Raw genomic sequence first — 27,466 nt, 5'->3', positions numbered from 1 at the left:
ATAACAAAAACCATTTCAGTATTTTCAGTGAGTATGTTTCATGAAAATCATGTTCTGTGCCTCTCTGTGGTCTGTTTTTAAGAGCAGCAGGTTTGTTCTGTGAAACTTCTTAGAGAAAAGTTTGAACTTTAAACATTTCCACAAAATACAATTCTTAAGTCAGACATATGGAAATAAAAATGTACAACAAGAAGTGTATTTTCTGAGACCCCCTTCCACCTTAAGTCCATGGGGTACATGATAGTCTGAAAGTGAATCACACTGCATCAGAAATAAGGATGTTGAAGCTGGTCTATTAATATGCAGAAGTGGTTAAATGTGGTCATGTGGCCCCTGTTGCTGGAGACACATTATTATGGTTTGTCTAACTTAGAGTTTCTTGAAAGCTAATAGCTTTAAATTCAGACATACTAAGTTCACTCAGGATCTAACAATAGTGTATATTTCTCAGTTGGTCATTACTTGAATTAAAAAAAAAAAAAATCTTAAGTTAGCTTAAAACAATTTTATGCTACACTTCCAACCATAGAATAGAGCACATTCAACTTTACATTAAACAATTTATGTTCACATCTGTCACATATTACTCATGGCCTCTTTCTTCCCTTCCCTGAGGGGAGATTCTTGTTTTGACAGCATTTTGTTGTCTGTACTTCTGGTTAACTTCTGATTTATAAAGGAAAAATTAAAAAAATAAGGTAAATTTATTTCAAGTTTTGATATTTCTACTTCCTCTTAATTGACTATGGATTGTTACTCTTAGATTATAGAGGAAGAATTAAAAGAAAATCTTACCAACAAATGGACTAACAGAAAGAAGAGATATACCAAATTGGTAAATGTCGCGTGCTTTTATTATCACTCTTTTTCCTAAAGAAAATCATAATTGGGTGTGACGGATAAGAACTATCTTCCTCATAAGAGATCTGCCAAGTAGTTGTCAGATGGCCAAACCAATATCCTGAATCTTTTTTTGCCTTTTATAGACCAAGGACTTAATATATGGCAAATGTAGATAAGGTCAGTGGGGGAATCCTTTTTAGTGGACAACCAAGTGGCAAAAATTCTCATTATGAGATAAGTATTTTGGTGATACTCATCTCCGCTCTAACAGGCACTATTATGCAGCAATCACATTTAACTCTAAACAATTTTTACAGTTTTTTATAAACACTAAAACCAGTAACTAAAGAGAAACTGAATAGACTTAACATGTTAACTATAAGTATCAGAATGAATCATTTAATCTTCTGTGCCAGGTGGTAATAATAATATAACTAGTGAACTTTTTTGTGTCAGATTTTTTTTCAAATTTAGAGCTAAGCTTTGAATAGAGAAGAGCTAGGCATTGCCTGACAAGATGAATTAACGTGTCTATCAACATTAAGCCCATGCTACACAGTGACATCTCTCCAGTAGGTAAACTGCCTCTGAGACTAATGTGTCTTCACTTATTACTTCAGTCCTCTTTGGTTAAGCTCTGAAATGCCGAGCGATACAAATGATCTTGTCTTCAAAATAATTTAAAGCCTGCTGTAGTGCAGAATGGAAAACACAGAGAGCAAGGTCTTGTCAAAATGCAAAATCAACAGAGAGTGTCGGGAGGCAGAGCTTGCTGTCTGTAATGTGATCCTTCCACACACCATAATCTCCATTTTATTTTGCCTAATGAGGCAGGAGTTAAAACAGTTGACCTGATCAAATTCAGATGGCAGCCCTAAAGGATGAGCCCCCTGCTGCACTCTTGTCCCGACACCCTTTGTTACCTCCAAGTGAGCTGAGACCAGGCTGTGAACCATGTAAATAGGAGGTTTCCAGGTTAATGAAAAGCTGCAACACTGTTCTAAATCGGGACAGAAGGTTATGCTTTTCTAATCCAAAGAAACTTTCATGAACCTCAGTAATAAAATTTAACGAATGCTGGCCATTTTGAATCTCACGAAGAGAGACTGGACAAAGGGTAACAGTTTCCTTAAAAAAAATTCCTTATTCTATACCTACTGTTCAGCACATACTATTAAAATAACATTAATTTGTTTTCTTATGACAAATGCAAATATATCAATTAAAAAATGATATCTTGGGAAAAGGTAGTTAATGGTTCTTATGAACTGATGTTTTTATTAGGTGATGGCATGTTTGCTGTTTCATTTCATTACTTATCTGCCAAGGAGTTTCTTTCAACACCAAATCAGAATCTACATGCTACAATCATGTAACGTATTCAATTTCAGTCCATGTGCTCCAACTGCTGACACAGATAAATCTTCAAAAGTGGGCAAAACATAAGAATTGTCTACATTATCTTTCAGCATGTAGTAAAATTTGCAGTCTTTTACACAAAGGAAATAAAAATAGGATTTATGAACTATACATATATACACACACATATATATAAAATAAGATATATATACATACAATATATACACACATATATATAAAATAGAATTTATTAACTGTACTTTTACCTGTCACTTGAAAGATGAGACTGTGTTGGATAGCACATCTATAGCATCTACAGAGAGGTATGGAGACACAGGGTGTATTAATTTGGCCTTAGTGTGTAGCTTTTTGTAAAATTTTGAGTGTGAAGGGGAGGTAGGTTGAAACATGCTCACAAAAGATTATGTAGATAAATGAAGTGGATAAGATATACACAGAAATACGTCAGTGGATATCTGGAGTTTCATTAACAAGTTTGACTACATTTCCTGGTTTAGGATCTCTGAGTTCTTTCTAATGTGAAGCATTACATATTACGAAAATATACATAATAACACACAGAAAACACATTCAACTGGACAGAAAGAAATCAATGCCTGCATAATTAAAAAAATACATATATGATTTATGCTTAGCTTGTGCATTTACATGGTTTTAACTCTACTGAAAACTTATACTAACTTTATCTGTCTTAAGGGAAAGTGTGACAGATGTCACATTTGTCATGTTTTTGGTTTATCTCATCTGTTACTTAGTATATATTACAAATTTGTGTTCAGATTTCACTGGACTATATTTTTAGTTACTTTTCCTTTTCCTCAATTAGGCATTTGTGACACAACTTTTCATACATTCCAGTAATCAATTCTGAAGCCATTCATCAGGATTTCAGAAGCCACTCTTGAAAAATTAGATACATGTGCTCAGTGTAAATGGGAATGCTATGATTTATGACACAGGTCATTCTGAAAACCCACAAGTTCTTCCCCAGTGACGTGCCAGAAATCACAACTATTACTATAGGGCTGTGATCTGTTTATTATACAGCTTATGGGTGGTGTGCCACGTCCAATTCATTTCTAATGTGTTACATATTTTCTGGTTGATTTTTGAAAATAAGAATTACAGTTGTTTAGAGTTTGACAAGAACAGTAAACTGCTGGTTTAGTTAATACATGAATTGATTAAACTATCAGGTTTGTTGCACTCAGTGTTCAAGCTATGAAGGCAGTATTGTTTCAATTGTTACTACAGCAGCAAGCAGTTCAGTAGATCATGTGTTATGCATCCCTTGGGTGAAAAAAACATGGATGTTCATTCTAACTGGCAGGGGAGAAATTCAATTCCTGTGTTCTCTTCAGTTTAGAAAGGGAAGATGGTGGCAATCACAACAGAGAATGGGTCTTTCCAGAAGTCCATGATATCAGTTACCTGGTCAAGGGAAGGATGACTGTGCTCCTGAGCCAGCCAGCTCACAAATCCTTGTCATCGCATCTGCTAGAAAGGTGCTTAACCCGCTCCTGCTCACCCTTCCCACTAGTGATATGAGAGCAACAAAGCAGCTCTGTCACATACACAGCACAAATCAAATAAGATTTTTCATGGTGCTCACCAAAGCCAGTTAAGTAATTTACTGCTTTGGTTTTGTCACAACTTCTAAACACTGGTTAAGGGTAAGCTTATAGAAAGGATCACAGAATCACAGAATGTTAGGTTTTGGAAGGGACCTCGAAAGATCTTCTAGTCCAATCCTCCTGCCGGAGCAGGAACATCTAGATGAGGTTACACAGGAAGGCGTCAACTAACTAGTTTCTGGTGTAGATTGACATATGGTTTTATCAAGAACAAAAGAGGGCTGTAGTCCTCAATTAATGCTGCTTCACACAGCATGCAATTCTGGTTGTGTGTCACAGCAACATCCATGCAGATATGCACCACAAACACGCAGACAGTCATGCCTGGCAAGTCTAGCACAGACAGACACCTCAGTGGCACTGAAGGCCTCTGGACAAATCTCTTGTAACTACATACACCCTGTTGGAAATAGACATAACACTAAAGAAGAACCCTTGTATACATTTTAAGTACTTAGGTAGCTTTGATACACTGCCAAGGTTCTACCAAGTGTTTTTTAAGAAGGGGCACACATTTGTCAACATTCTGTTTTCTTAGGTGGCTGCTTGAGTTTTGATCAATAACAGAGATATTTTACATGAAAATACAACCAACTCTTCATAGTAGAGAGCAGGACACTTAAACTTTCCAGTAAACTAATACCAAGTATCCCCAGACTCCCACAATCACATCTTCAGGGCACAGAATCACTGCAGGTGTCCCAGTATTTTTGTGGAGGTCATCACAGGAGCAGCAATAGTGAAGTTTGGATAGATATTCCACTTTGGTACGTTCTCTTTCTCCACAAGACTGCAATGCCTGGAGTAGGTTGTGCTCTTTGGTTATGTGACATAATCCAGACCCTGCAGGATGACAAGGAAAGGGGCAGAAGGCCTAGGATAGGGGCAAGGCATAGGAAGAAGTTCAAAGATGAAAAGGCTTAGTACCTCAGTGGCTTGAGCACCCACAAACATACACATGAACAGGCAGTTACAATAAAAGCATAGGTTTGATACATAATCACTGCACTTGTACATAATCTAAAATATTGTGGAAAAGAGAGATAGAATAACAAAATACTTGCTGAAAAAGACAACAGAATTAGACTTCAATTTGTATTTTGCTTAATCCCAGAAGAGTACCCATGAAGCATAAAATTACTAAAATTTAGTTCACTAAAAACTGAAAACAAGAATACTCATATGATAAAAGCTAATGTCAGAAGCACCCAGATGCCACCCTGAAAAAATATTTTTTCTCAGTTTTGTGGGTCCACTCTTCAGATGGTGTGGTCCCTTTGTGTTTTCCTTCTGACCATCCTGTCCCCTCTTTTCCCACCATTCCCCTCTTCAGAGCTGAGCTGTCTTCATATGCATAGTCTCACTGCTCCACACTCCTGGTGCCTCTCCTCCCTCCTGAAAAATGTCAGGGTAGAATGGTCCTGCCTTGTATAGACTCAGAAAGGTCTACAGGTCCTGTAAAAGGGAGAATCCAAGCAGCAGCAGAAGAGGCAGGAGTCCTGGGATGGTAGAGAGGAAGGGGCTGTGCTATGGAAGATCCGTGCCCAGGCAAAGAACAGGAACTCTGCACACTCAGCACCACATTGTGCTCTGGCCTCCACTATGGATTGAAACCACTCTGGGCTAAATTTCAGCCTTTGCAAATTCAGGAGCCTAGTGGGATGAGATGGCGTGTGAGTGAGAAGGGGAGGAGAGGAGAAAGAAGTATCTTACACATGACTTGAAAAACCTGTCAAAGCCCTCGTCCAAAACATCTTATAGTAATATGTGGTACAACTCCTTTACCAATACAGTGAAAGACTGAAATGGGTTCACCTATCACTCATTCTTGTGATGCCATGCCACTTGTCCCTTCTCTAACATTCCTTTAAAAAAAACTTCCAAGTGCAATGGAATACAATACTCATCAATAATGGTGTATTTAAAATACAGATTAAAATCCTTGGTTGTTGTTTGACTATGCTGTGGTTTACATATGCAATGCCTGAAGACTTTTTTAAATGCAGGAAAAAAAATATTTCCAAGTAACTGCATAAGCAAGTGCAGCCTACTACTTAGCGTGCAATAATTGCTTGCTTTGTGCTTGATCCAAAGAGACCGTAATTTTGCAATAGTTCTGGATTGAAGGTCAGAAAATGTAGTTCTATAGGCAAAATACAATTATAACCTTTTTTTTTTTTTTTTTTTTTTTTTTACTCTAGTAGCTCTCTCTTTATCTTAGATTAAGACAACAGGATTCATCAGCTGAAAAACAAAGGCCACTTGCAGCGGAGAAAAACAAACATGGTGCTGGATTGTAGATTGTACACGAATGTAAAGACGATATTTGCTGGCAGATCACACCAGAGGATGGTAAAACAAAAAGACTATGAAACAGGAGTCAGGGTTTAAATTTCTAGGTTTTCCAAAGATATATATCAATAATATCTTAAAGTAATTTTGATTTCAGAAAGTTCTCAGATTTAATATAGGAATTAAAAAGAGTTCCAAAGAATAAGTTTACATTATTGAACATTGGTTTATCTAGACAATGCCTTATCTCTGTTTCCAACTTCAATTACTATTGTATCCGTGAAGTATAAAGTCAGTGCCAGTATCTTTGAGCAGATGAATGTATTAGATTCACTGTTAGAAGCAAACTATGTTTCCTCCATAAAGTTAACCAGCAATGTTTCTCGAAACTTAGGGAAAGAATTAAAAAATGATCCTCTTGTAGTCCATTTATCTAGTAATTTATCACAGAATAAAACTTTATTAACAACAATTGAAAGCATACTAAAGATATGTCTAGCAACAATGTCAGAGTTAAAGATCAGAAATAGCAGACTCTAGTTTAAAACACATAAGAGGAAATGTATTAAGCAATTAGAATTTGTGACCATTGATTGCTTATTAAAACATTAACCTGTCTAAAGGTATTGTGAATAGCACAGACAGATGCACTTGCATAAATATCACAGGAGAAAGAAATAAAATTAATTATCTATATTCAAATTTTCCCAAGACTGTATGATTAACATATTTTAAAAATGCCCATTGTTGCAACCATTTTGTTCTTGCCATTACTTTGATTTTATATTCCTTTTCTAAAATATATTGCACACATTAGCTGAGCAAAATATTTTCTGCATCTCTGCTAAAAGTCCATGCTTTGTAGTGTGAAGGAAAATACAGAATACCAAGCCCAAAGACAAGGACACACATTTAGAAAACTTTCAGTGCTGAGAGATACTTGTCCATCCTTATGGTTCTGGAAATAACCCCAAACTGCCATGGAAGAACCTCTGTTAGTGCAGGAGTTGAATACTATGTATGCAAGTTTAACATGTTGTCTGATAAGGCAGATGGACTCCTTGCTTCTCTTAATCATGATGTTTTTCACCATTATCTAAGAAAAGGAAAAATGCTGTCATTAGCATAAACACTAGTCATCACTGATGACCATTAGGTACCCCAAGTTAAAACCCACATGGAGCTGTGAGCTGAGCGTTATGAATGCATGTCAGTCTTGAAAATCTACCCCAAGATGTGAAATGACCTCCGGTGCAGTAGACACATATTTCATAGATCCATTCAAAGTTCTTGATCCTCAGATGGGACAGCGAAGATTTGAATAGAATAAGTACGAAAGGTGATTGTTCTCTTGACAGTTGCCAAGAAATGAACAGGGATATGAAACGGTGTGAAGAAGAGCATATTTCCTGTTTGAAGGGAGTAGAGGTAATGCTGAAATGAATATCCACTGTAGTCAACATCTGTGGTCTACTAGACCAGATTCAGCACCCCAAGGAGCTGGTATCTCTTGAAAGAGTAAGACTGATTGAGATTTTTTTTTCTTACAGTTCACAACTAAAATGAGATCCAGTGAAAAACCTCAAGATTAATACTAGTTTGGAATGACACTGTCGAGGGCAATAGCTGAAGTGCTAGCTCAACATCTGGCATTTGGGCATATTATACACTTGCCACACAGGGGGAAGGTGCAGGAATACATCATGGACAGTGCTAAGACATAAAAATATTCTGTATCTTGAGTGTGCATGATTCTGCACCTGCAGCATAGATGTACATATGGCAATCATTTGAAAAAGGGATCCATTTGACACAGACTTTTTTTTTTTTTTTTCTAAATTCCTGTCAGAAGTGAAAATGTGACCTTCCTTCTTGGTTATTTTCAGAGTACTTGTAGGTGTTGGAGAAATGAGATGCAGGGTGTTAGTGGCTACAGTATTGGCAACAGGATCTGGAAGAGACACACTGAAGTTCTCACTTTGTTTCAACACAGTCTGTAGTTGAACCATGTGTGCAAGTGAACATGCTGGATGAATGTCTTAATCAGAGTTCATATTTTTACTCTTGCCCAGAACAGTTACTTAGGTATGACACCACAAAGATTCAAAGGTCAAGGTACCTGTGTAGGTTTTGAGAAGGTCAAGTTTGACTTCTGATTCAGGAAAGGAGGAATTTGAACTTGTTCTCTCACCTCTTAGCTATGTGCTGTGATTATGAGGTTATTGTCTATTCCAGATTGCAGTTTACTTTGTCAATCGTATCTTGAAATTAAGAATGTATTATATGGCTTCTTCATAGATATTATGATGTATCATTGATACACATATTAATTCATATTAATTTAAGAAATATATGTACAAAAAGATATATTTTCTCAATAATTTTGAAGTTTTTAATTAACTCTCTGGATTAGCACCTGCATACTTAAGGAACCCATGACTGCTGCTGAGCCCATCATACTTTACTTCAGTGACCATGAAAATAAGGACAAATAGATCAAACTATGGTGAGCTTCTGTTTAACTACATGACGGAAACCAGCACAGCTGGAGGCAATTCTTAGCAAATTGATCAGAATTCCTTTACTTTAACTACAGCTTAACTAATAAATAGACTTCCATAATTTTCTGCAATTGATCTAAATGTATTTGCAAAATTATTGAAACATTTCATCTTGAAATGTTCACTAAACTTAAGCATATAACTTTGAATAACTTACATAGTTTATCTTTCTGCCAAATTAGAAAAGAATAACTGTTTATAATAAAATCTTGTTAATGAAGTAAACTTTGTAGAAGATGTATGTTCATAATTAATTTGTTGTATAACTTTCCACGCCCCCACCCCCGTTTGTATTCTGGTCTTTTATTTAAAGAAATTTTTGTGTCAACTTCTGAAACTAGTAGTAATCCCACTGAAAATCTGAACAGACTGTATGCATATTGATGCTCTTTTTTTTTGGCCATTTTTTAAAGTAAGTACACTTCATCCAACAATCCAGACATTTTTCTGGATGGACCTGTTTCTTTTAGGGGGCTTTTCAAATATTCTGTGAACAAGACAATCTTGAACTCTCTTTGAACATAACAGGCACTTGGAAAATGTAATGAAAATGCGTGTTTTTTAAAAGTAATTGATCTGGCTTTCGCCCTTTTCACGATTATTTCTGCAGTTGCAGACTGGCAAAATCTGAAAGTAATAGAAACATCCTATTTGTTAAAATAAACGAATACACTGAAGTCTTTTTTCTAAAAGCCCATGTTGTAATCCCTCCTAAGGGACAAAAAAATAACAAGAAAAAGATGGAATTTGAACTCAAAGCAAACATAAAAGCTTTGCTTACAAAAAAATCAATTACACACCCCAAATTGTTTTTACCAGCAGTGAAAGGAAAACCTGGTTAGCATGTTGCAGGATCCAAACACCTTGGATCTACATGTTTCACCAAATTTTACATTATGGCTATTTCTGAGAAACAAACTAACAATTAGAGACACCTGTTAAAAGTGCCTGTACTCTGTTCACACTTCATGTAGTATCTTAAAGTGACAGCATATTAAAATGTCAATGCAATTATTTTGTATTACAGAAGTACTTATAACAACAGAAAGTGCAATTAAATTCTCTGCTCCTAAGTTCTTGTACTCATTTAGTATACAAGAAAAGTACTAAAATACACTGGAGTAGAAGGGAAAATTATTGAAAAGACAGATTATTATACCACAAAACACAGAATTACAAAAGACACAGGAAAAAAAAAAATCGGTATTAACCATATAACCCGCCCAATTTTATGTACTTATCAAGTATATAATATATTTCTTCTATAGACAGTCCAGCAATTTTAGAAGTTTAGGTCCATATTGCAAAGTGAGTATTGCAGATAAAAGAAATATAACCAGAGTTAAATTATTTATTCAAAACTCTGCCCTTGATTATGTGCTCAGACACTGTGCAACTTGTACATCAATGAAACATTGTTTGAATTTGACTCCTCCTGCATAGACATATGTGCTTAACTCACATCAGAACAAAGCCACATTATGAACCACATCTGAGAAAGAGAACAAGGTAATACACCTTTGAAATAGTTTCTACAGATCCTTTTATAGATATCACTAAAACAGTGATGGTGCATTTACAGCAAAGTTAAACAAAAATTCCAGCTTGATAAAGGGGATTGCTATGGGAAAATACCACTTTGAAAAACATTTATCAATTCCAAGGAAAATTCCAATAAATACAAAAGTTTACATTTACTAAAACTGAATTTATAACAAAACCTGGCTTAAATATTCCATGTAATGATCTCAAGCTATGACTCATCACAATTATAGCTGACCAAATTTCTGTTTATTCTGAATTTCATTGTGCTCTGGATAAAAATTATTTTTCAAATGGGGAAGCTTTCGAACACCAGTATTTGAAGTATTTGAATCTGTCTGTTTAGAAGCTAACTTATTTGCAGATAGTAAAATAACCTCTTTCCACAGGCTTCTGGCTATTTATTCACATCAACTGAACATTGGTGCAACTGCACAAATTACGTTTTCAAAGAGCACCTTTGAATTTGCCTTGTGCTGTACCAGTTTTATGATTTGTCACCCACGATTGGCATTTACATTATTCTTAAGCAATGTGACTAAGTGGGAGGAATGACTGTGGGCCAAGCATTTCAAAGCTGTTTCATGTAGCTCCCCTATGCTCAGGCTAGCCAAGAATAGTGGAACTGTTGTAGCTGAAGCACACATATCACAACTCTGGGAGTTGTTCTAATTGATGCTGCATTCCTATTAGTCACAAGGGTCTGTCCTGGCAGCCACAAAAAGCTGGAGTGTAAAAGACATTCTGACCATTGCCTTCTTTCCAGAATTTCCTATTCCCATATAAGAGTTTGTGAGGAACAGGTGAAGCAGAGTCATTAATCTATCTCTATACCACCTGAGGATTTCTGTTCCATTAGGAAAATTTTCCATTGCCAAGGACCCTCGAGGTCCCTTGAGATGTCAGAATGGCATAAAAAGACAAGAATAAGACTTTGCCCTTCCTCTTCAACCGCTCTAAATCCTTTTGCTGCATATATTTAAAGAATGGCTGCAAAGTGAGTAAGTAGAAATGGCATCATTAATGCATCTAATTGATCTCAAAAATATTGTTTGGCTAATCAGGGAAAGGTTTCATGTGTAGTAGCCTCTGTAGCGGAGCCAGCTGAAGATATCTGGTAATATTAGCATCATTCCATAGGTATGATTTTCTCTAGGATTATGTCGTTTCTAATGGATGACATTCTTTTCATGTTACTCAGAATGTATGTGAGCATGACACTCTCATCATCGTGATTTTATTAATTTCCTGATGATTTGTCATGAAAACCAAATAGTGGACTGAAAGGGGCTGGATGAGTCAGTGAATTCAGCTCCTGTTATCACGGACAACTGTCATATGCCCTTATTAGCCATTTTACCCAAGAAAGTGACTGAGCTCTACCACAAAGATAGGAGGCTTTTTGCCTCCACAGGTCTTTCTAGAAGTGTGCTGCACATCCTTGTTGAGATACCTAAAACCTAACTCTTATTCCTAAAGATATTCAGGAGGATTTAGACACAACTATTTTTGTCCTAATATTATGTATAACAAGACAAAACATCAGAAGGCCTTCCATCCTAATATCTAGTCCTTCCAGTGGTCAATTAGAGATCATTAGGCCAGTGTATGGTAAGACGACAAGTATATACCCTCTGATTCAAGGTTCCATGATTCTGGAGCTCAGGCTTCTTGTTAAGTACATCCTTGTTCTCTCCTATGTGAGAGCATCTAACTATGGGAAAAAAATATATATATAAATATATGGCCCCACACTTGTTTGCATATCCAGGTTCACTTCCTAGCTAGAGCAGAACACTTCATGTTCCATTTTTCTCATGCTGCTCAGCAGAACTGATAGAAAAATGCACACCACTGTCTGGAGAGAGAGACCTCAGTTTAATTCCTTCTGTATTCTTCTGTCTCCAACTACACTTGCTGGACAGTTTGTTTGTTTGGTTGCTTCTTTGTTTGTTTGTTTTTAATTTTTTTCTTGTTTTATTGAATTAGTTTTTGGCCAAGTTAGACAGATGAATCTGCTGAACGCAGGGCTGACATGAGGGAGTGTGAGGCTCCTTTTAGTAACCATGAATTATTATATCTGCTGAAACTGTAATACAAAATTTCAACCCTAATTACATGTTTCACAGAAAAGTCAACAGCTTTTTGTAATTTACAGTCATGTGTCATGGTAGTAACAGCAAGCAACTTTTGCATTATTGTGCAATATTATCAGCAGGCAACTCCAGGAATCCTTTATTCATTCGAATTTGGCAAAGTATTTAGACACATGAATTAAGTATTGTAGAGCCAATAAATAAGTACCCTGAAGAACAGGAATTAATTCATCCATGATTTAAATGGTTCGATGCCTCTGACTTAAGCTGTTCCACAATCAGTTGAACTGATGTAAGAGTTCACCTAAAATAAAATAGGGAGATTTCTCAGTTCCTTTTCCCTTATTTCTACTAGTTTTCAATGTGTGGTCCTGGTCCTTTCTCTGTGATGGTTCTGATGCTCACTGAACCCTTCTAATAAGCTGATTCAACTCACAAATTCATCTCAGAAACTGTAATCTTCTCCTAGGATGACATGTTGGGTAGGCCCATGAGAAACTACATGAAGGTCTACAGCTTGTGTAAGGAGGAGTGTTGCCAACATAAGGGAGATAAACACCTTGTCCTTTTATAAAAAAATGAACTGCAAAATTGGAATTTCCTGCCTAATGAAACTGATGAGTAAATTTCAGTGTATTCCTAAATTTCTTGAGACATATACCATATAATGTTACAATGCATTATCTGTATAACAGTGGAATCATAGGCTGTTTCACTTCTTAGTTATGTCAAATTGTTGAGATAATAAAACAATTTGGCAACAAAAAAAAGATATATGAAAAGGAGGAGGATGCACTACTATTCATTTGAAAATTCACCTTTCAATAGCTAAATTAGGAAAGTCTTTTACCTACCTAACATACTTGCATTGCTTTTATTCCCTCTGTGGTGGAAGACAACACTATGAAATATGTTCTATCAGATGACATAGAAAAAATGGCAATCAGGCAAATAAAAGTTCATATTTAACTTAGAGGCGTAGTAAATAAATATGTGTACATCTTTGATTAGATGTAGTTTTGCATTCCAACAGAGCTGATCTTACAGCATGCAGCCACTAGAAAACAAATATTTTTTAATAACTTAATTTCTGATATATCAGCAAGCTGAATTAATTTTCTCTGCAGTTTTGCAATTGCTAGATCTGACACAAGGGCAGTGGTGGGACCATAATACATACCCTAGAAAAGCGACCTGGGTGGCAAAGAACCAAGAGCAGGACTAAATCTTTTGGTGTCAGACCACCCTTTAATCAGACTAAATATAATGTCGTACTCCAGTCTCATGCCAGTGTATACTCACATGCCTTTCATCCATACCTTTAGTATACAGTTTGGAGATTGCCACTGATGACCTGCCTGAGTTGCCCCGTTCTTTGTCCTGGTATTAACTGTTACACAATTGCATGAGGAACCAATTCAGGAAACCAAGCTAGTCAAAAAAACCCTCAACTAGAAAACAATTAATTGATCGGTTTTCCACTGTTTCAGCTCTCTGAACTGCCACTGCATGGCAGCGTGTCAAGGAACAAAAGTAATTCCAAGAGAATTGAGCTTAAGATGTTATGGAACCACATTTTCAAAACAAATATGCCTTCACTCACTTCTTTCTAAGACACAAAAAAGTCAAAAGAAGTTTTTTCCTTTTTGCTTTTACTTTCCTAATGTGTATTCCAGTTTAGCAATCTCAGAACTATTTAATTTGATACTTCTAGTTTGTAGCTGACTCACTCAGAGACAAGTATCATGAGACAGCAGGATAATCTAAAGACCTGCTGTTGTCTACAGGCACTTTTCCCAACCTAATTCCCATTTGTCTTGTCCTCTTTCCCCCCTTGTACTGTCTCTGACACTTGTCAGATTCTTGCGTTGATTCAGTTCACTAATGTGTTAAAGAAAGAAGCACCCAACATACTTCCTGGGGGAAACAACCTTGATTTAAATTGCTACATCTGGGCGGATGTTAGATGGGTAGTACCACATGTAGCACTCAAAAGTATATCTGTCTTCTCTCTGTTACAGATCCTGAAGCATATAATATACATATGGGCATTTGCAGCACTTTCTAAATCACTCCATTGCAGACACATATGAGGCAGCTAGTATGTAGGGGATTCTCAGGTAATATTTTGCCCCTGCTTTGGATTTGGGGAAATGGATAAAAAGGTAAAAGAATGGCAGTACTTTTGTACTTATGAAAATGTAATGCTGCTTTGGATTAAAACAATCCATTACTGGGATAAGGGAAAACCAGGAAGGACACAGCACCTCTGAGGCCCTTCTGTGTGCTGCTCCTCAGCTGGTGCCACTGGGCTCTGCCCCTGGCTCAGCTTGCCTTGTAAAAGCACAATCTAACCCACTGCCTTCTCACCAGGGAGTCATCAGCTTACTACAATATTGTAGCAGCTAAAAACTTGCAAATATTTCCTTAGGTTTTTGGTTTTTCTTTTTATTCTCTTGAGAAAGAAATTCAAAAGACAGCTCTATTGTGCCAAGATTATTCTGGAGATGGTATTTTACTTGCATCCTGCTCAACATGAAGACTCTCATTTCTCAAAACCCCCTCTAGACCTAGAATACACACTGATGCATCTGCTCATAAAAACATACAAAAAGCATAGTTCATAAAGATATTATCTCTCTTTTTATTTATAGATTTACTTGGCACTTACTAGTGTAATGCAGTTATTTTAGGGACATACTTAAACATAGTATTAATGTCCAACTTCTCTGAGAGAATTATTGGCATTGCTACAGTTGCATTGTGCTTCCAACATATACAGCTTTATTCTCCTGTATCCATAGCTTCTAAAAGCTAGCTCAAATACAAGAAAAAAAAAAAAAAAGAAATGTAGAGGTAGAAAATTTATTTTCAGTAATGAAGATGTTAAAGAGTATTTTTTCATACTTAAACTATTGCCCACTCATTTTACTACATGACCAAATATTAATATAAGTAAACTTAAAAAAACCCCCAAACATCACCAAAAAAACCACCCCAATACAACCCCCCCAAAACAACCAACCAACCAACAAACAAACACCAGTCCCCTCCCCCCACCCCCTAAAAAACCCAAACAAAAACAAACAAACAAAAACCAACAACAACAACAACAACAAAAACACAAAAAAAACCCCACAAAGTGGTTCTTTGCTTGTTTTATTTTAGGTATGTTCCATCCATGGTTAGAAATCAGGCATGACAGTGGTTTAATGTAAAATTTTTGTCCACAAAGAAATCAGGCATGACCATGGTCTACCCCTGAATGTGATCTTAATGTTTTATACCACTGACAAATCATTAACATCTGTTAATAACTCATCCAGCTGCTTTGTTAGGTTGTTTTGAAAAAATCTTACATACACCATAGATGGCTCCAACTTGTAGCCTATGTAACCTTTCCCAGCTTCTTAATTCTTATTTAAAATATTACTTTAAAACGGATACATTTTTAAAACTATCCCATTCTTTGTCTCCAGACTACTTTTGTAACTGTGTTAACATCTGTTCATTTTCACTCCCCAATTCCCATCTTAAATACTTATTTTCAGCACATATTTTTCTTGTAAATAGAATCCCGTGTACTTTCTCACCTCCTAGCCCTCCACTTTCTGCTTTCCACTCTTGCTTTCATTCCACTTTATCCCTCATGGTTTCACTTTATATTTTAAATACAGGATTGATACAGAGAAAAGATTACTTAAAGAGCTGCTTGGATTATCTCACAGTAATTTAGGTTTGAGAAAAAGAAAATGAGGGTTTAGTATGCACCTACTGAGTCTAAAGGGAATAAACAAAGGGAAAGGGGAACCCTTTTTACTTCCTGGCTGTGAGAAGCAGTAGGCTGTGCAGGAGCCTCCCAAGGGAATTAGATGGAGTTTGTCACCACTTGGCACTCTTTAAAACAGTGGACAAAAGCTGTGGTTTGGGGCCAAGTAGCTAATGGAGGCAGGGAGAGGAGGAGAGCTAGAGAGGAGGAGAGGCTGCTCAACTCCACACCAAGATGAGGATTTCTGAGTGTCCGTACAGCAGTGGCAGGTGGCAGCACATGACGGACACAGGCTGCTGTAACACCTCATTTGGGAACTGGCTGTGATTTTAAGTGCTGGTCCTACTGAAGTAGTCTAAATTGCCTCCAGTACAGCCCTGGATAAAATGCTAGCAGTTCTGGTACTATTCCTCATTGCCATGAACTAGCAGATGAATATGCAAATAGAACTCCTATACCCAAAATGAATCAGTTTCACAAATGCTGCACACGATAGTCCACATTACAGTGAGCGCTAAGACTCTTAACACTATTTTTTCTCACTATTACTGTGGAAGGGGTATTGAGGCAGTTTACATAACTCAATAAAGGTACTTTACCATAAATGATAGTAATTTCCTCTCCCCCTCCCCCCTTTTTTTTTTCTGATAGCAATACAATGGCATATCCTGAGGCTGTGAGAATCTACAATAAAATAATTAAACACATCTATCATTTTAATACAAACCATAACAAACACTATAATACTATAGGGTATTTTCTGTACAAATATGGTTATATTGCTCCAGAACTGTCAGCTGACCCACATATCCAAAATGTTTAAAACTGAATTTCATTTTTGTCATGAAGATTTGGTCATGGTTTCTAACTCATGTAAACGTCCTGATTATCTGTAGAAATCTTGCGATACTACAAAGAGAATCTAAGTGTTTCTACACTGCCTCTTATGTCTTTGGTAGGTTCTAACTAGCGAAATAGCCACCAGTACAATAAGGGTATTTTAGAGGGCATCTAGTCCTAGCTTCTCCCTCTTCCTTTTCCCATCAGCCCATGCAATGAAAAAAAAAATTATTCTGTCATATCTGTAACCCACAGCATGGTTCTTCCCCATAGCTACAGATTCGGAGCTGTTTTGTCATGTTTGCCTATTCTGTATAGAAAAGGGTTATTTGTAGCTTTGTATTATGAAAGGAAATACTTATATAAAATTAAGATAAAAACAAAAGGAAGGAAAAATATTCAGAACTTTCTTGGATTTAAACGGTGAGTGCACAATGTGCAGCCCATGAAATCACAAAATACAGTCCACACCACCCTCTTGCAACTGCATTGTGAGGACACAGCTAATCAACTGCAGGTTTTTCCAGTGCTAGAGAATTCAAACATGAAGAAACTTCACTTTATCTACCAAGTAAGATGCTGTACCAGTACAATCAAATATGTCTGTGTACATTTATTTTTAAAGCATGCAAATATATAGATGCAGATTATAGAAGGGAAACCCTCAGGCTCTTGTCATTATACAAGTTCTGCCCATGTAGTTGCCAGGCAATGTTTACGTGAACTTTGTTAAGTACTGGAAATCCAAACACAGAAGAATATTGTTCTATGGCATTAGAACAAAAGCAAAATGTAAATTAAAGGAAACTGAAATTAACTATTCTAGCTCATTGTCCAAACTGGAGGAAAAGAAAAATAACAAGCATAAAACAGTTAAAAGAACAAATGCGTATTTACATTTTGCAAATGTCTATAGTCAAAAGGATTGTTACTAGTAGGATGGATAATATTCAATATGTCTTTTAACAAGTTTCCCATTTCTTCCTCAGATCAACTGCACAAGGAATCATCTGTAAGGGTTCTACTAGACAGAGCTGTGGTTGGAGTATCTGAAAGGACATATGGGAAGATGCACTAAAACAACAATATCAAACAAGATTACATACTACATTTTGAAGAGGACTAAGGCCACTCCAAGTCAGCTTTCTTCCAGAGGCCCAAAACACACCTTCTGCATCTAATGGACTGAGAAGAAAATGTGTAAGACAACCATCACACATTTCCTCTCATCACCCCTGGTTTTTGCTCAGGCAGTCTTTCTCTTTGCTCTCTGCAGGAGACTATCCACTTGCTTCCTCTCCCAAAAAGCTCATCCCCCATCTGCTACTGCCTCTCTCTTCAGTTCTCCTATGATGGTCTCAACACGTGCTTCCTGCACATAAAATCCATTTCTCTTCCCTCTAGTGAAGGGACTGGAGAGCTGCACTCCTGTACTATGTAGATAGGTAATTAGCCATCTGGAGCTTTCATTCATTTAATATTACTCACCTAACCTCAGAAACAAGGAAAGGGTTCTTTAAAAGGGATGTAGAGATTATTTTTCTACCTTGAGCATGCTGAAGTTGGACATGGCTTATTTGGCGGGTGTTAGAAATTCCAGCATGTTATAGCTCACAAGTGACTCAGGAAACTGAGGGTAGTTTTAGTACAGCCAGTGAAATGGCACACATAACATGTAACCCAAAGCATGGTATCATCATGCCATGCTGCCAAATGGAAATTATTATTTTATGGTATTTCAGTTCTCTTAAAAAAAACCCCACCAGTTCTCTAAAAAAAACATTCATTACAAAACAAAGCCAAAACAAAAAGAAAAAAAACAACCCACAAAACAAAAACAACAAAACCAAACGAACAAATGGCAGAACACTTAATCAAAACTAAGGAAAAGCTTGAGAAAAGAGATTTCTGGCAGTCTGATTTGATGATGCACAAATTCAGTTTCTATCAAAGAAGAGATAGGATTATTCTGAAATCAAGAAACAAAATATGTTATAGTTTTTACAAAAATCTACACTGATTTGAAATAAGAATACTATTAAGCACTTCTGCTACTTGATTACAAGTAACAAAGTATCATATGAGGAGAGGATGAAGCTGCATTTATCCCATGATTCTTTTATCCCAAAGGAACTTGACACTCTTTATAAAATATACATATGCTATGCTTATGAATTTAAAAAAAAAAAAAAAGCACATAGGAACAAAAATCACTTTTACCAGCTTTGCAAATCAGACCATCTGTTTAACAGTGCACATCAATATTGTTCTCTAATTCAAGGAAGGATTTAAATTGAAATAGTACATCTAGCAGGAATTATTAGCTCATGTGCCCTTATTAATTCCTAAAAGACTGTATGTAGAAGGAAAACAGAGGGCAAATTACAGAGCCCTGGATCGCATTCACATACAAATTATTGTAAATTTGAGATAAGTTCTTATTATACAAAACTTGGATCTGTAAGGAAATATTCAAAGTATTTCAGTGCTGAAATTCAAATACTAAATCCAGAGTATAAGCTACAATATGTACATAAATCCTATGAACAATTGTGCCAAAGACAGTGATAAATCAAGTAAAACTAATCCCAGAGAAAAGTCTTGACATTTGGTTGAAGTAATGACATTAAATTGAGTTGGCTGGGGATTATTTTCACTAGACTTTTTTTCCCTCAAAATGAAAACAGCCCATTTCTCATGAAATGATCATTTTCAATACATTTTTATACACTTCTTTTAGATGACAATGCATGTTGTTCTGTACATTTTCAAACCAAATATTCTTCTTTCCTAGTTGAGAATTACTTAAAAGTAGATGAAAATAAAAGAAAAGATAAATGGAAGTGAAATCTTCCAAAATTCAAAATTAACCAAATGAAGAGTTTCATTGGCCAAAACTAATTGTTTTTCTAACAGTTTTCTGAGAGTTCAACTGTGTATTCCAATACAGAATTGTCTGATATCCTGATAATTTTCCCAGGACAGGAAGACTGTTAAAAATCTAACTAAAGTGGTTTGCATGAAGTAAAATGAATTTAATAAGGCCTGATGCAAACTAAAGTGAGCTATGGTCATTTGGAAATAACAATATTGTATAAGGACAATGAATTCTTCCTTAAGCCAATGTTTTTCAGAAACAGGCTCCACTATTGCTCACTCAAACAAAAAAGACCAGAAATCAAAGAGGAATTAATGATATAAAGGAAGTAGTTCTTGCAAAACAACAGATGGAATGAGATCGGAAACACATGTAGTAAGTTGAACTCTTTTAATAGGACCAAAATGACAGAATTGGAACAAAGGAACAAACTGGATAAACATGCACACAAATCAGCAGAACAGTTGCTAACTAGAAATGGGTCTGTAATGCACGGTCCAAACCTAGACTGAGATCCCAAGTTATTTTCTAAATTTGAGGCTTTAGATCCATGATGTTGGTCGAGTCTTTTGCAGAAAGGGTGGCAAACTAGAAAATTTTTACCCTGACTAGGTGAAAATTTTCTCCAAAGTTTCTATGGTGAATTATTCACCTCATTTTTTTAATGCTGATATTCTGGACCACACATAAGATGGAAAGTGTGATGTGAAGGATCTGATCTAATGCTGAGCTGTGTAAAAAGGCTTTAAAGTAGAAGCAACACAGACTGCATCTTTCTCAGATTCTGCCAAAGGTCAGAAACAGCTCTAAGAAAAAACAGGGAGGTTGAATAGGTTCATCAGGGAAACAAGCTATGCTTATTAACTTATTCTCCTGATAAAACCAAGTAAATGCTTTTGAAATAATGCCTCCTGGGTCTCTCTTAGGCATTGTTTTCCAAATTGCACACCCATCCCAGTGTAACGCTGTGTTATGAAGACATTTCCGTCTGAAAACAGAAGAATGTTTAAATAAGGAACAAAAAAATTTAAAGTCATCTGAAACTGTCATTATTTGAATCAACCAGAGAAGTATTAAAACAATATCTGTTGAATATATGTTGAATCTGTTAGGACAGAAGTTACCTTGATGACTCTCCTGATAAAATAATAAACAAGCCTTTCTCCAAGTCCTTTACATGGTAGTTGGCTTATGATAACATTTACCACTTTTCAAATACATCATCTGCAAGTAAAAAAAACCACCTTGATCTTCAAGTGATAAGAGCTAATCTGTCTCCACTAAAGTCCACATATCTGGAGCACAACTTTGTATTAGTTTGACATGAGAGAAACCATCTTTCTTTCAAATATTTGTCTCAAAATGTATGGTGATGTCAAATTACTGCCAAAACGAAAGAGATAGATAAATGATTCATCTAGTCCACATAACATTTTTCCTGTTCACAGGACTTTCAGACTATGTATTAGAAATTTTTTGTGAGGTTGTGTTATTTTTTCTCTATTATTTGAAAGCACTTTATCATATATTTCCTCATTTGTGTTTGATATTAAATGCTGTAATGTAGACAACTGCTATATAAGTTACAAAATATGGTTTTCGTTTCTTAACTATACAATACCAAGTCACCAAAATGACTATTTCTATTTCAATATATGTTTCACAGTTTGTATAAATATTTGCACAGGCAATTTTTAAATTTGTTTTTCAAGAAGAGTGGGGTCACTAAAATTCATCTGTGTAAATATTAGTGACAATCAATAAAAAAGAAAAAACACATGTAAAGGTAACTCATAAACCTGAGGAAATATTTGACTAGAAATAAAGTTTTAGCTTAGTTCCAATTTTGCAATATCGTTCTTGGTTGCCTGCATTTTTTGAGGTTTAAAATGAACTAGAAAGGAAAGTTATATATTAGTGCATATAGTTTGGAAGTTATCAGGCTCCTGAAAATGTCATTTTTATGTGAGCAATCCAGTAGTAGGGAAAAATAAATAAATAAATAAATAAATAAAACCAACAGGCTTGTTTTCTGAAAATTCAAGCTGTTCACACTACAGAATCACCTCAGAACACAGCCTGGAGCCATCAGACAGACCACAGCAACATCCTTCAGTTACCAGTCAGGCTTGCTTGACTGATCCCTCCAACATTAGCTTTCCCTTGACTTCAGACAACACCCTGTAATTCCCTTTCACTCACCAACTACACCTGTGAGCTGTTGCACAAGTTTTAATTTTCCAACAATAAAAAGTTAAGGTCTGAATTTTGTATATTTGCTTAAGCCAAAACATCTGCCACTAGGACACAAAGGAAGAACTGTAGCTGGAAAAGCACTTTACTATTTTTAATTTTAAAGTAACATATGACAGCATCTTTTCCTATGTGTCATGATCTAGTGTACCCTTCTGTCATTCATTGGTAAGACTGATGGATGAAAATGATATTACAGTGTGCATGACATTTAAGATGCAAAAAAAGGTCAGAAATAAGCAAAACTAGTTCTTTATCTAGAGTAAGACACTTTCCAGCAGAGAAGGACCATCTGCGCTTCTAAATTAAAAAGTAGACCCTCTATGCTTTGACTGTATTTGTACCAGAAAACTACTTGCTACTGCTCTCCCTGTTCACACATAGGTACACACAAACCCTTACTGAATTCTGTAAAACTTCTATTTAGAAGGACAAGAACAGAGATTTGGTACTTTATTTAATCTGTAGGTGGCTAAATTCATTGTAAGGGTAACTGATGAATAAAACAGCTAAAGGAGTCTCTGTTGTACTGAGACATTAAAAGTTTAGTACATTTTTTTAAATAGTGTCAGAAACTATACCAATATGTCTTGTAATTGAGAAAAGAGCTTTATTTCAAAGAATAAGTAGCATTCGTAGAGCTAAAAAAATAGATCACTATTGTTTCCATCTACCTAGCTCTCTCACACGAATTTCTTAAAGTAATGATCTTTGCTGTTCTAATAGATAACAAAACAAAGTTATTTTCAAAAGTACATTTAGCAAAAACCACTCCATTAAGCACTTTTATCTATAGTATATAAACATGTATTTATATTTATATTTATATTTATATTTATATTTATATTTATATTTATATTGTTCCTCCCTTAACGTAAGGAGACAAACAAGTCTAGCACATGGTTACTGTAGAATAATAGAAAATTACTAAACACAGAAAAGACATTGCAAAATGTTGTCACAAATGACCTCGACCATTTTCCATGGTTTCAAAATAATCTCTGACAGGAACTTTCTCTTCTCCAAATTTTTATTAAAAACATACACCAAAATCAATGAAGCAAAGATGCTAAGACAGCAGTCCACTAGATGCGAACCTTTAGTATCTTCCCTAAACTTCTTCAGAATGCTAATTTAGATCAAACAATTCCACTAATTTGAAAAGGTCATGAGACTCTTTCCACCAAACAAACACTTTATAGAAAAAGGCAGGAAACTCAAAACACCATAAAAATTAAACAACAAATAGTGCTTTTATACATCCTTTCACATAACCATAAGGGAAAAAAAAAACCCAAACAAGCGAAGAAAACTGTAATAGCTGGAAGTGATTAGGAAATAACAGATTATCAATACCATGTTGGAAAAGAGTAAGTGCACTACAGTACTTCAAGGCATTGCAACAAAGAAATAAAGTAAATTAATATACTAGAAAACATTCTAAATCCAAAGTTCTGAATGAAAAGCAATGTTTCATTTGAACTTTTCCAAGGCCATCAAAGAATTATTCTGCTATAGGAAATTTGGACCATTACAGAATGACAGGAAGTGGCGTGATGTTGGGAACATGGAATGGAATGATGGATGAGATCAAAGGCTATTCTATTCTTGGTTTTATCATTGGCATTCAGAATGTAAGTATTTTCAAGTACTAACATCTGCTAAGATCAGCAGAAAAGTTCCTGCAAAATCTATGTAATATCTCTAAATATATGTGCATCAACAAAACACAGAAAAACTATCACTTTTCTGCTGCCCACTTCTGCGAAGACTTGAAGTTAACTCAGTGGAAGAGCTGAGTAAACTTCACTTGAAGTTTCTTCAAATTAATAAATTTGCATAATAGCTTTTTTATTTGATTCAGCCTCCTGGTTTCACCATCATCTGATCTCTCCTGCACACCTACTGTTTTTTCAATTTTTCCTGCTTTCTTCTTTAATTCCACTGTTTATGGACTCAGATTTCACATTTAAAGGGTTCTTAATTTTATTACGGTTTTCTGGTTTTGTTTGTTTGCTTTTAATATTAGCACAGCTTCACAAACATTCCTGTATATTCTTTAATGTTCCCCATTTCTGGATCTCAGATCTGATTAGCATTTTCATTACGAAAAGTATGACAAAACCCATAAAATCTGGAATAGAAATGGGGAAATCTGTCCTTGTATTCTGCGAGTCCACTGTATGCATGTTTTTTATCAGATAGCTGAAAGTACATCTGTTGATTGCCAGTTTACCAGAACAGATGTGCAATTAATGCTTTTTGTGATATGATATATGGCATGTCCTAAATCATAAATGATTCTAAGGATATGTATTAAGTTCTTTCACCCAAGACTGGAGGCACAAGGATATGTAGGATGACAACCTCAAAGGCACCAAAGACATGCGAAGTAAATCACTGATGCTGCGTTTATACTACAGAGGAACATGACTCCTGGTTTAGTACAAAGAGGAAAACAGGAAGAGGTAAAAACAAAGCTTGAGAGCTATAGGTGAGTTATAGTGCAACCTGCCACATGACTGCAGAAGACAGATCTTTATCTTTTAAATTTGGTCTTGTATTTGTTTTGCTTGTACCCTGTTGTTTTTGAGACTTTAATTTCAATATTTTTATGCAAATATTGTTTTCATAGCAAGGTCTCAGTGGTACTTGGAGGGGCAGAGAGGATTCTTGAAACTACCAGGTGTATTATCTCTATATTGAGCAACATATTTCGTGTTATGAAGGCATACAGAGGAATTGTCTGAGCAAACTCCAAGCCCCAAGTACCTACAGCAGCTCAGCAGCAGTGAACATGGATGGAAGCTGCATTACAGTCTTCCGGTGTTGGGCAGTCACCACAGATAGATGGCTTTCTTGTGCAAAATGCAAGCTGCAGAAAAGTGTATCACAGGGTCTCGGGCAAACCTCTGAACATGACTTAAACAGAAGCCAAAATCTATACATCTATAATGAGTTCACACATTGGCTAACTGGAACGGGAATCTCAAGTCATAATTGACTGCTTCAGGCATATTCCAGAGACTATAGCTGTACTCATAATTTGTTTGGGGCTGACTCATCTCCCAGTGAAGCTTTGTTGCCTAGATGACTGAGACCTGGATAGAGTACCAGGAGCAGGATATCATAATTATTGGCATTGTGTGTAACACTCATGGCATGAGAAGTTTTTCCATCCTTATTGTATACTTCTGCATTCTGGTTTGCTTTTCACATATGTCAACACTTACTTATGTATTGATACAAAAAGCAGAAGTATTAAAAAATCTAGAAACACAATTATTCCTTTTTCCATCTCAATAATCAACATTAAAAAAAAAATAAATCTTCATTTCATCAAATTTTCCAGGTCTCTTAATCATTTATAGTCACACAAGCACATAGATTCAGAAAAGAAAGTAAGAGACAGGTAAAAAGATTTTAAAATGTTAAAGCATGAAGTTACTTAGCTTGCAGAGAAATATGGAGTACTTGATTTTTTTATTTGTATCAGGTCTCAAAAATCTGGGAAAATTAATTTGGAGGCAATATGGTATTTCCCAATTACATATTAAAGCATTACTGCAGATGATACATATTGTAAGTGAATTTAACTATAGTCCTCTTTGTGTTGTTATGATTTTATTACAACATTAAAAATACACATCATAAGCCAGATTTAACACCTTTAGATGACCTCTAACCAGAAATGTGTCATGCTATTCAAAATCCACCTGTCAAATACTGTAGATACAGGTAAGTAAATACAAATGCCATTAAAAGCAGAAGTTATCTTACTTGGAGAAGTTCTAGGATTTGATTTTTGACAGCTCCTAATTTGGATATCTTCCAGTGTCAACAAAACCTGTTCAAGCAGAATCTTACCTTGTTTTTACTACATCAAGGGGATGCATCAGGCAGATTTCTACAAGACCTATAAAATAATAACAGAAAAAGGCCTAATAAACATTTATAGAAATAGTAGTTCAACTTTCATTGACTCCAATAGTTTCTGAGGTTTGAAAAGTAAAGTAAAAAACTAAATTGTATAATTGATGATACAGTACCTTGTGAATTAAACATACTCTCTATAGTACATTTGAACCATCATGGATTTTAAACAGGAAACAGTGCTAGTTTTATATTGTAGTGGGGAAAGTGAGGACTTAAGCTATGTGATCAATTTAATAATGGTTTTTACTCAGTTTTATGTCTTAAGAACAGTGGGAACATTTGACTGGCATAATAAATCCTGCTCCACTGCTCACCATGAGCACTTAAATTACCTCTGGGAACTTTCCATGCCCAAGAACGGAAGGTGTGAGTCCAAGGGAGGAATGCAGAGAAAGAAGAGATCTGGAAGATCCTGAATGCATCTGCCACCATGAGCTCCAAAATGGGTTCTGTTACTTTTTTCCACCCACCTGACACCTCATGAAAATTCCAGAAGTTTACCAGCCACATTTTGCTGGTGCTCCCTGGCATATATCGCCTGGCAAGAACTTTCAGAGCTTCTCTATATTTGTTTAAATTTTCTAGGCTTGCCTGCTTCTCTGTCCATTTTGCCTATCATCCTCGTTCCAAACAGGAAACATACAATGAAAAGATGTATTTATCAGGATCACAGGAAAAGTTTGGTTTTGAGATGTTAATATGCAGAAATAATAAATCTTGATGAATGTTGAAATACTGAGAAAATACGTATCTGTATGTCCAAGATACTAGATTATCATGGTTTTGAACTTTCTGTGCCCTGGTTTATTAAGACTCTTAAGCATCCACAGTCTGTTTTTATTAAAAATAATACTTTTAATACTACAAAATGCAAAAGCAGTTTTTGAAGACTATACTTACTATAGTGTTTGTATGCATTTATTTAATCTGTTCATTATTATTATTGTAAAAATAATTATAAACCTTTTGGAATATGGAATCAGTCTTTTGGTGATTCATGGGCAAACATTAAAATGCTTGATTCAGGAAAGCATTCCTATTCAAATGAAGATATCTGCAAATTCCCCTCTTCATGCATACCATACAGTAACCACTGAAATTAAGCACATGCTTATGTTTCACTGGATGGTCTCCTTCTTCAGATATCAGTGTCTTCAGGTCCAGATTGTGTTCTTTTATTTTAATGGCACAGAATATGGTCGTATTCACATATCACTAAAGCTGACAAGTTCTAATACCTAAGACAATATATTATATTCTTGACTACTCAACTACTTTTTCTTTATAAGCAAGGCAAAGAAATTACTCTGAAATGTTCCACACACAAACTATCGAACTAATAGAATTTGCATTTTTGCCCCATTCTTTGGCAGACTTGATGGAGAAAGAGTTTTGGGGGGCTTCCTGCAGGAACCAGGTTCTGCCTGGGTAGAGTACACTGC

General features: G+C 35.7%; 1 protein-coding gene across 1 annotated transcript in view; it reads right to left on the bottom strand.

The window, feature by feature from the left end:
* SLC25A21 (solute carrier family 25 member 21) overlaps positions 1–27,466 on the bottom strand; it is a 254,406-nt gene that overhangs the window by 82,959 nt on the left and 143,981 nt on the right. Inside the window, exon 2 of the mRNA XM_080345143.1 lies at positions 25,956–26,004. Coding sequence (XP_080201269.1) covers positions 25,956–26,004 — 49 coding nt within the window. The remainder of the gene's footprint in view (positions 1–25,955; positions 26,005–27,466) is intronic.

Source organism: Nesoenas mayeri (genome assembly GCF_963082525.1).
Source record: "Nesoenas mayeri genome assembly, chromosome: 5".
In the NCBI taxonomy this organism is placed as follows: domain Eukaryota; kingdom Metazoa; phylum Chordata; class Aves; order Columbiformes; family Columbidae; genus Nesoenas; species Nesoenas mayeri.
The sequence above is the reverse complement of the archived record's forward strand: the minus strand, read 5'-3'. Positions and strand labels throughout refer to the sequence as shown.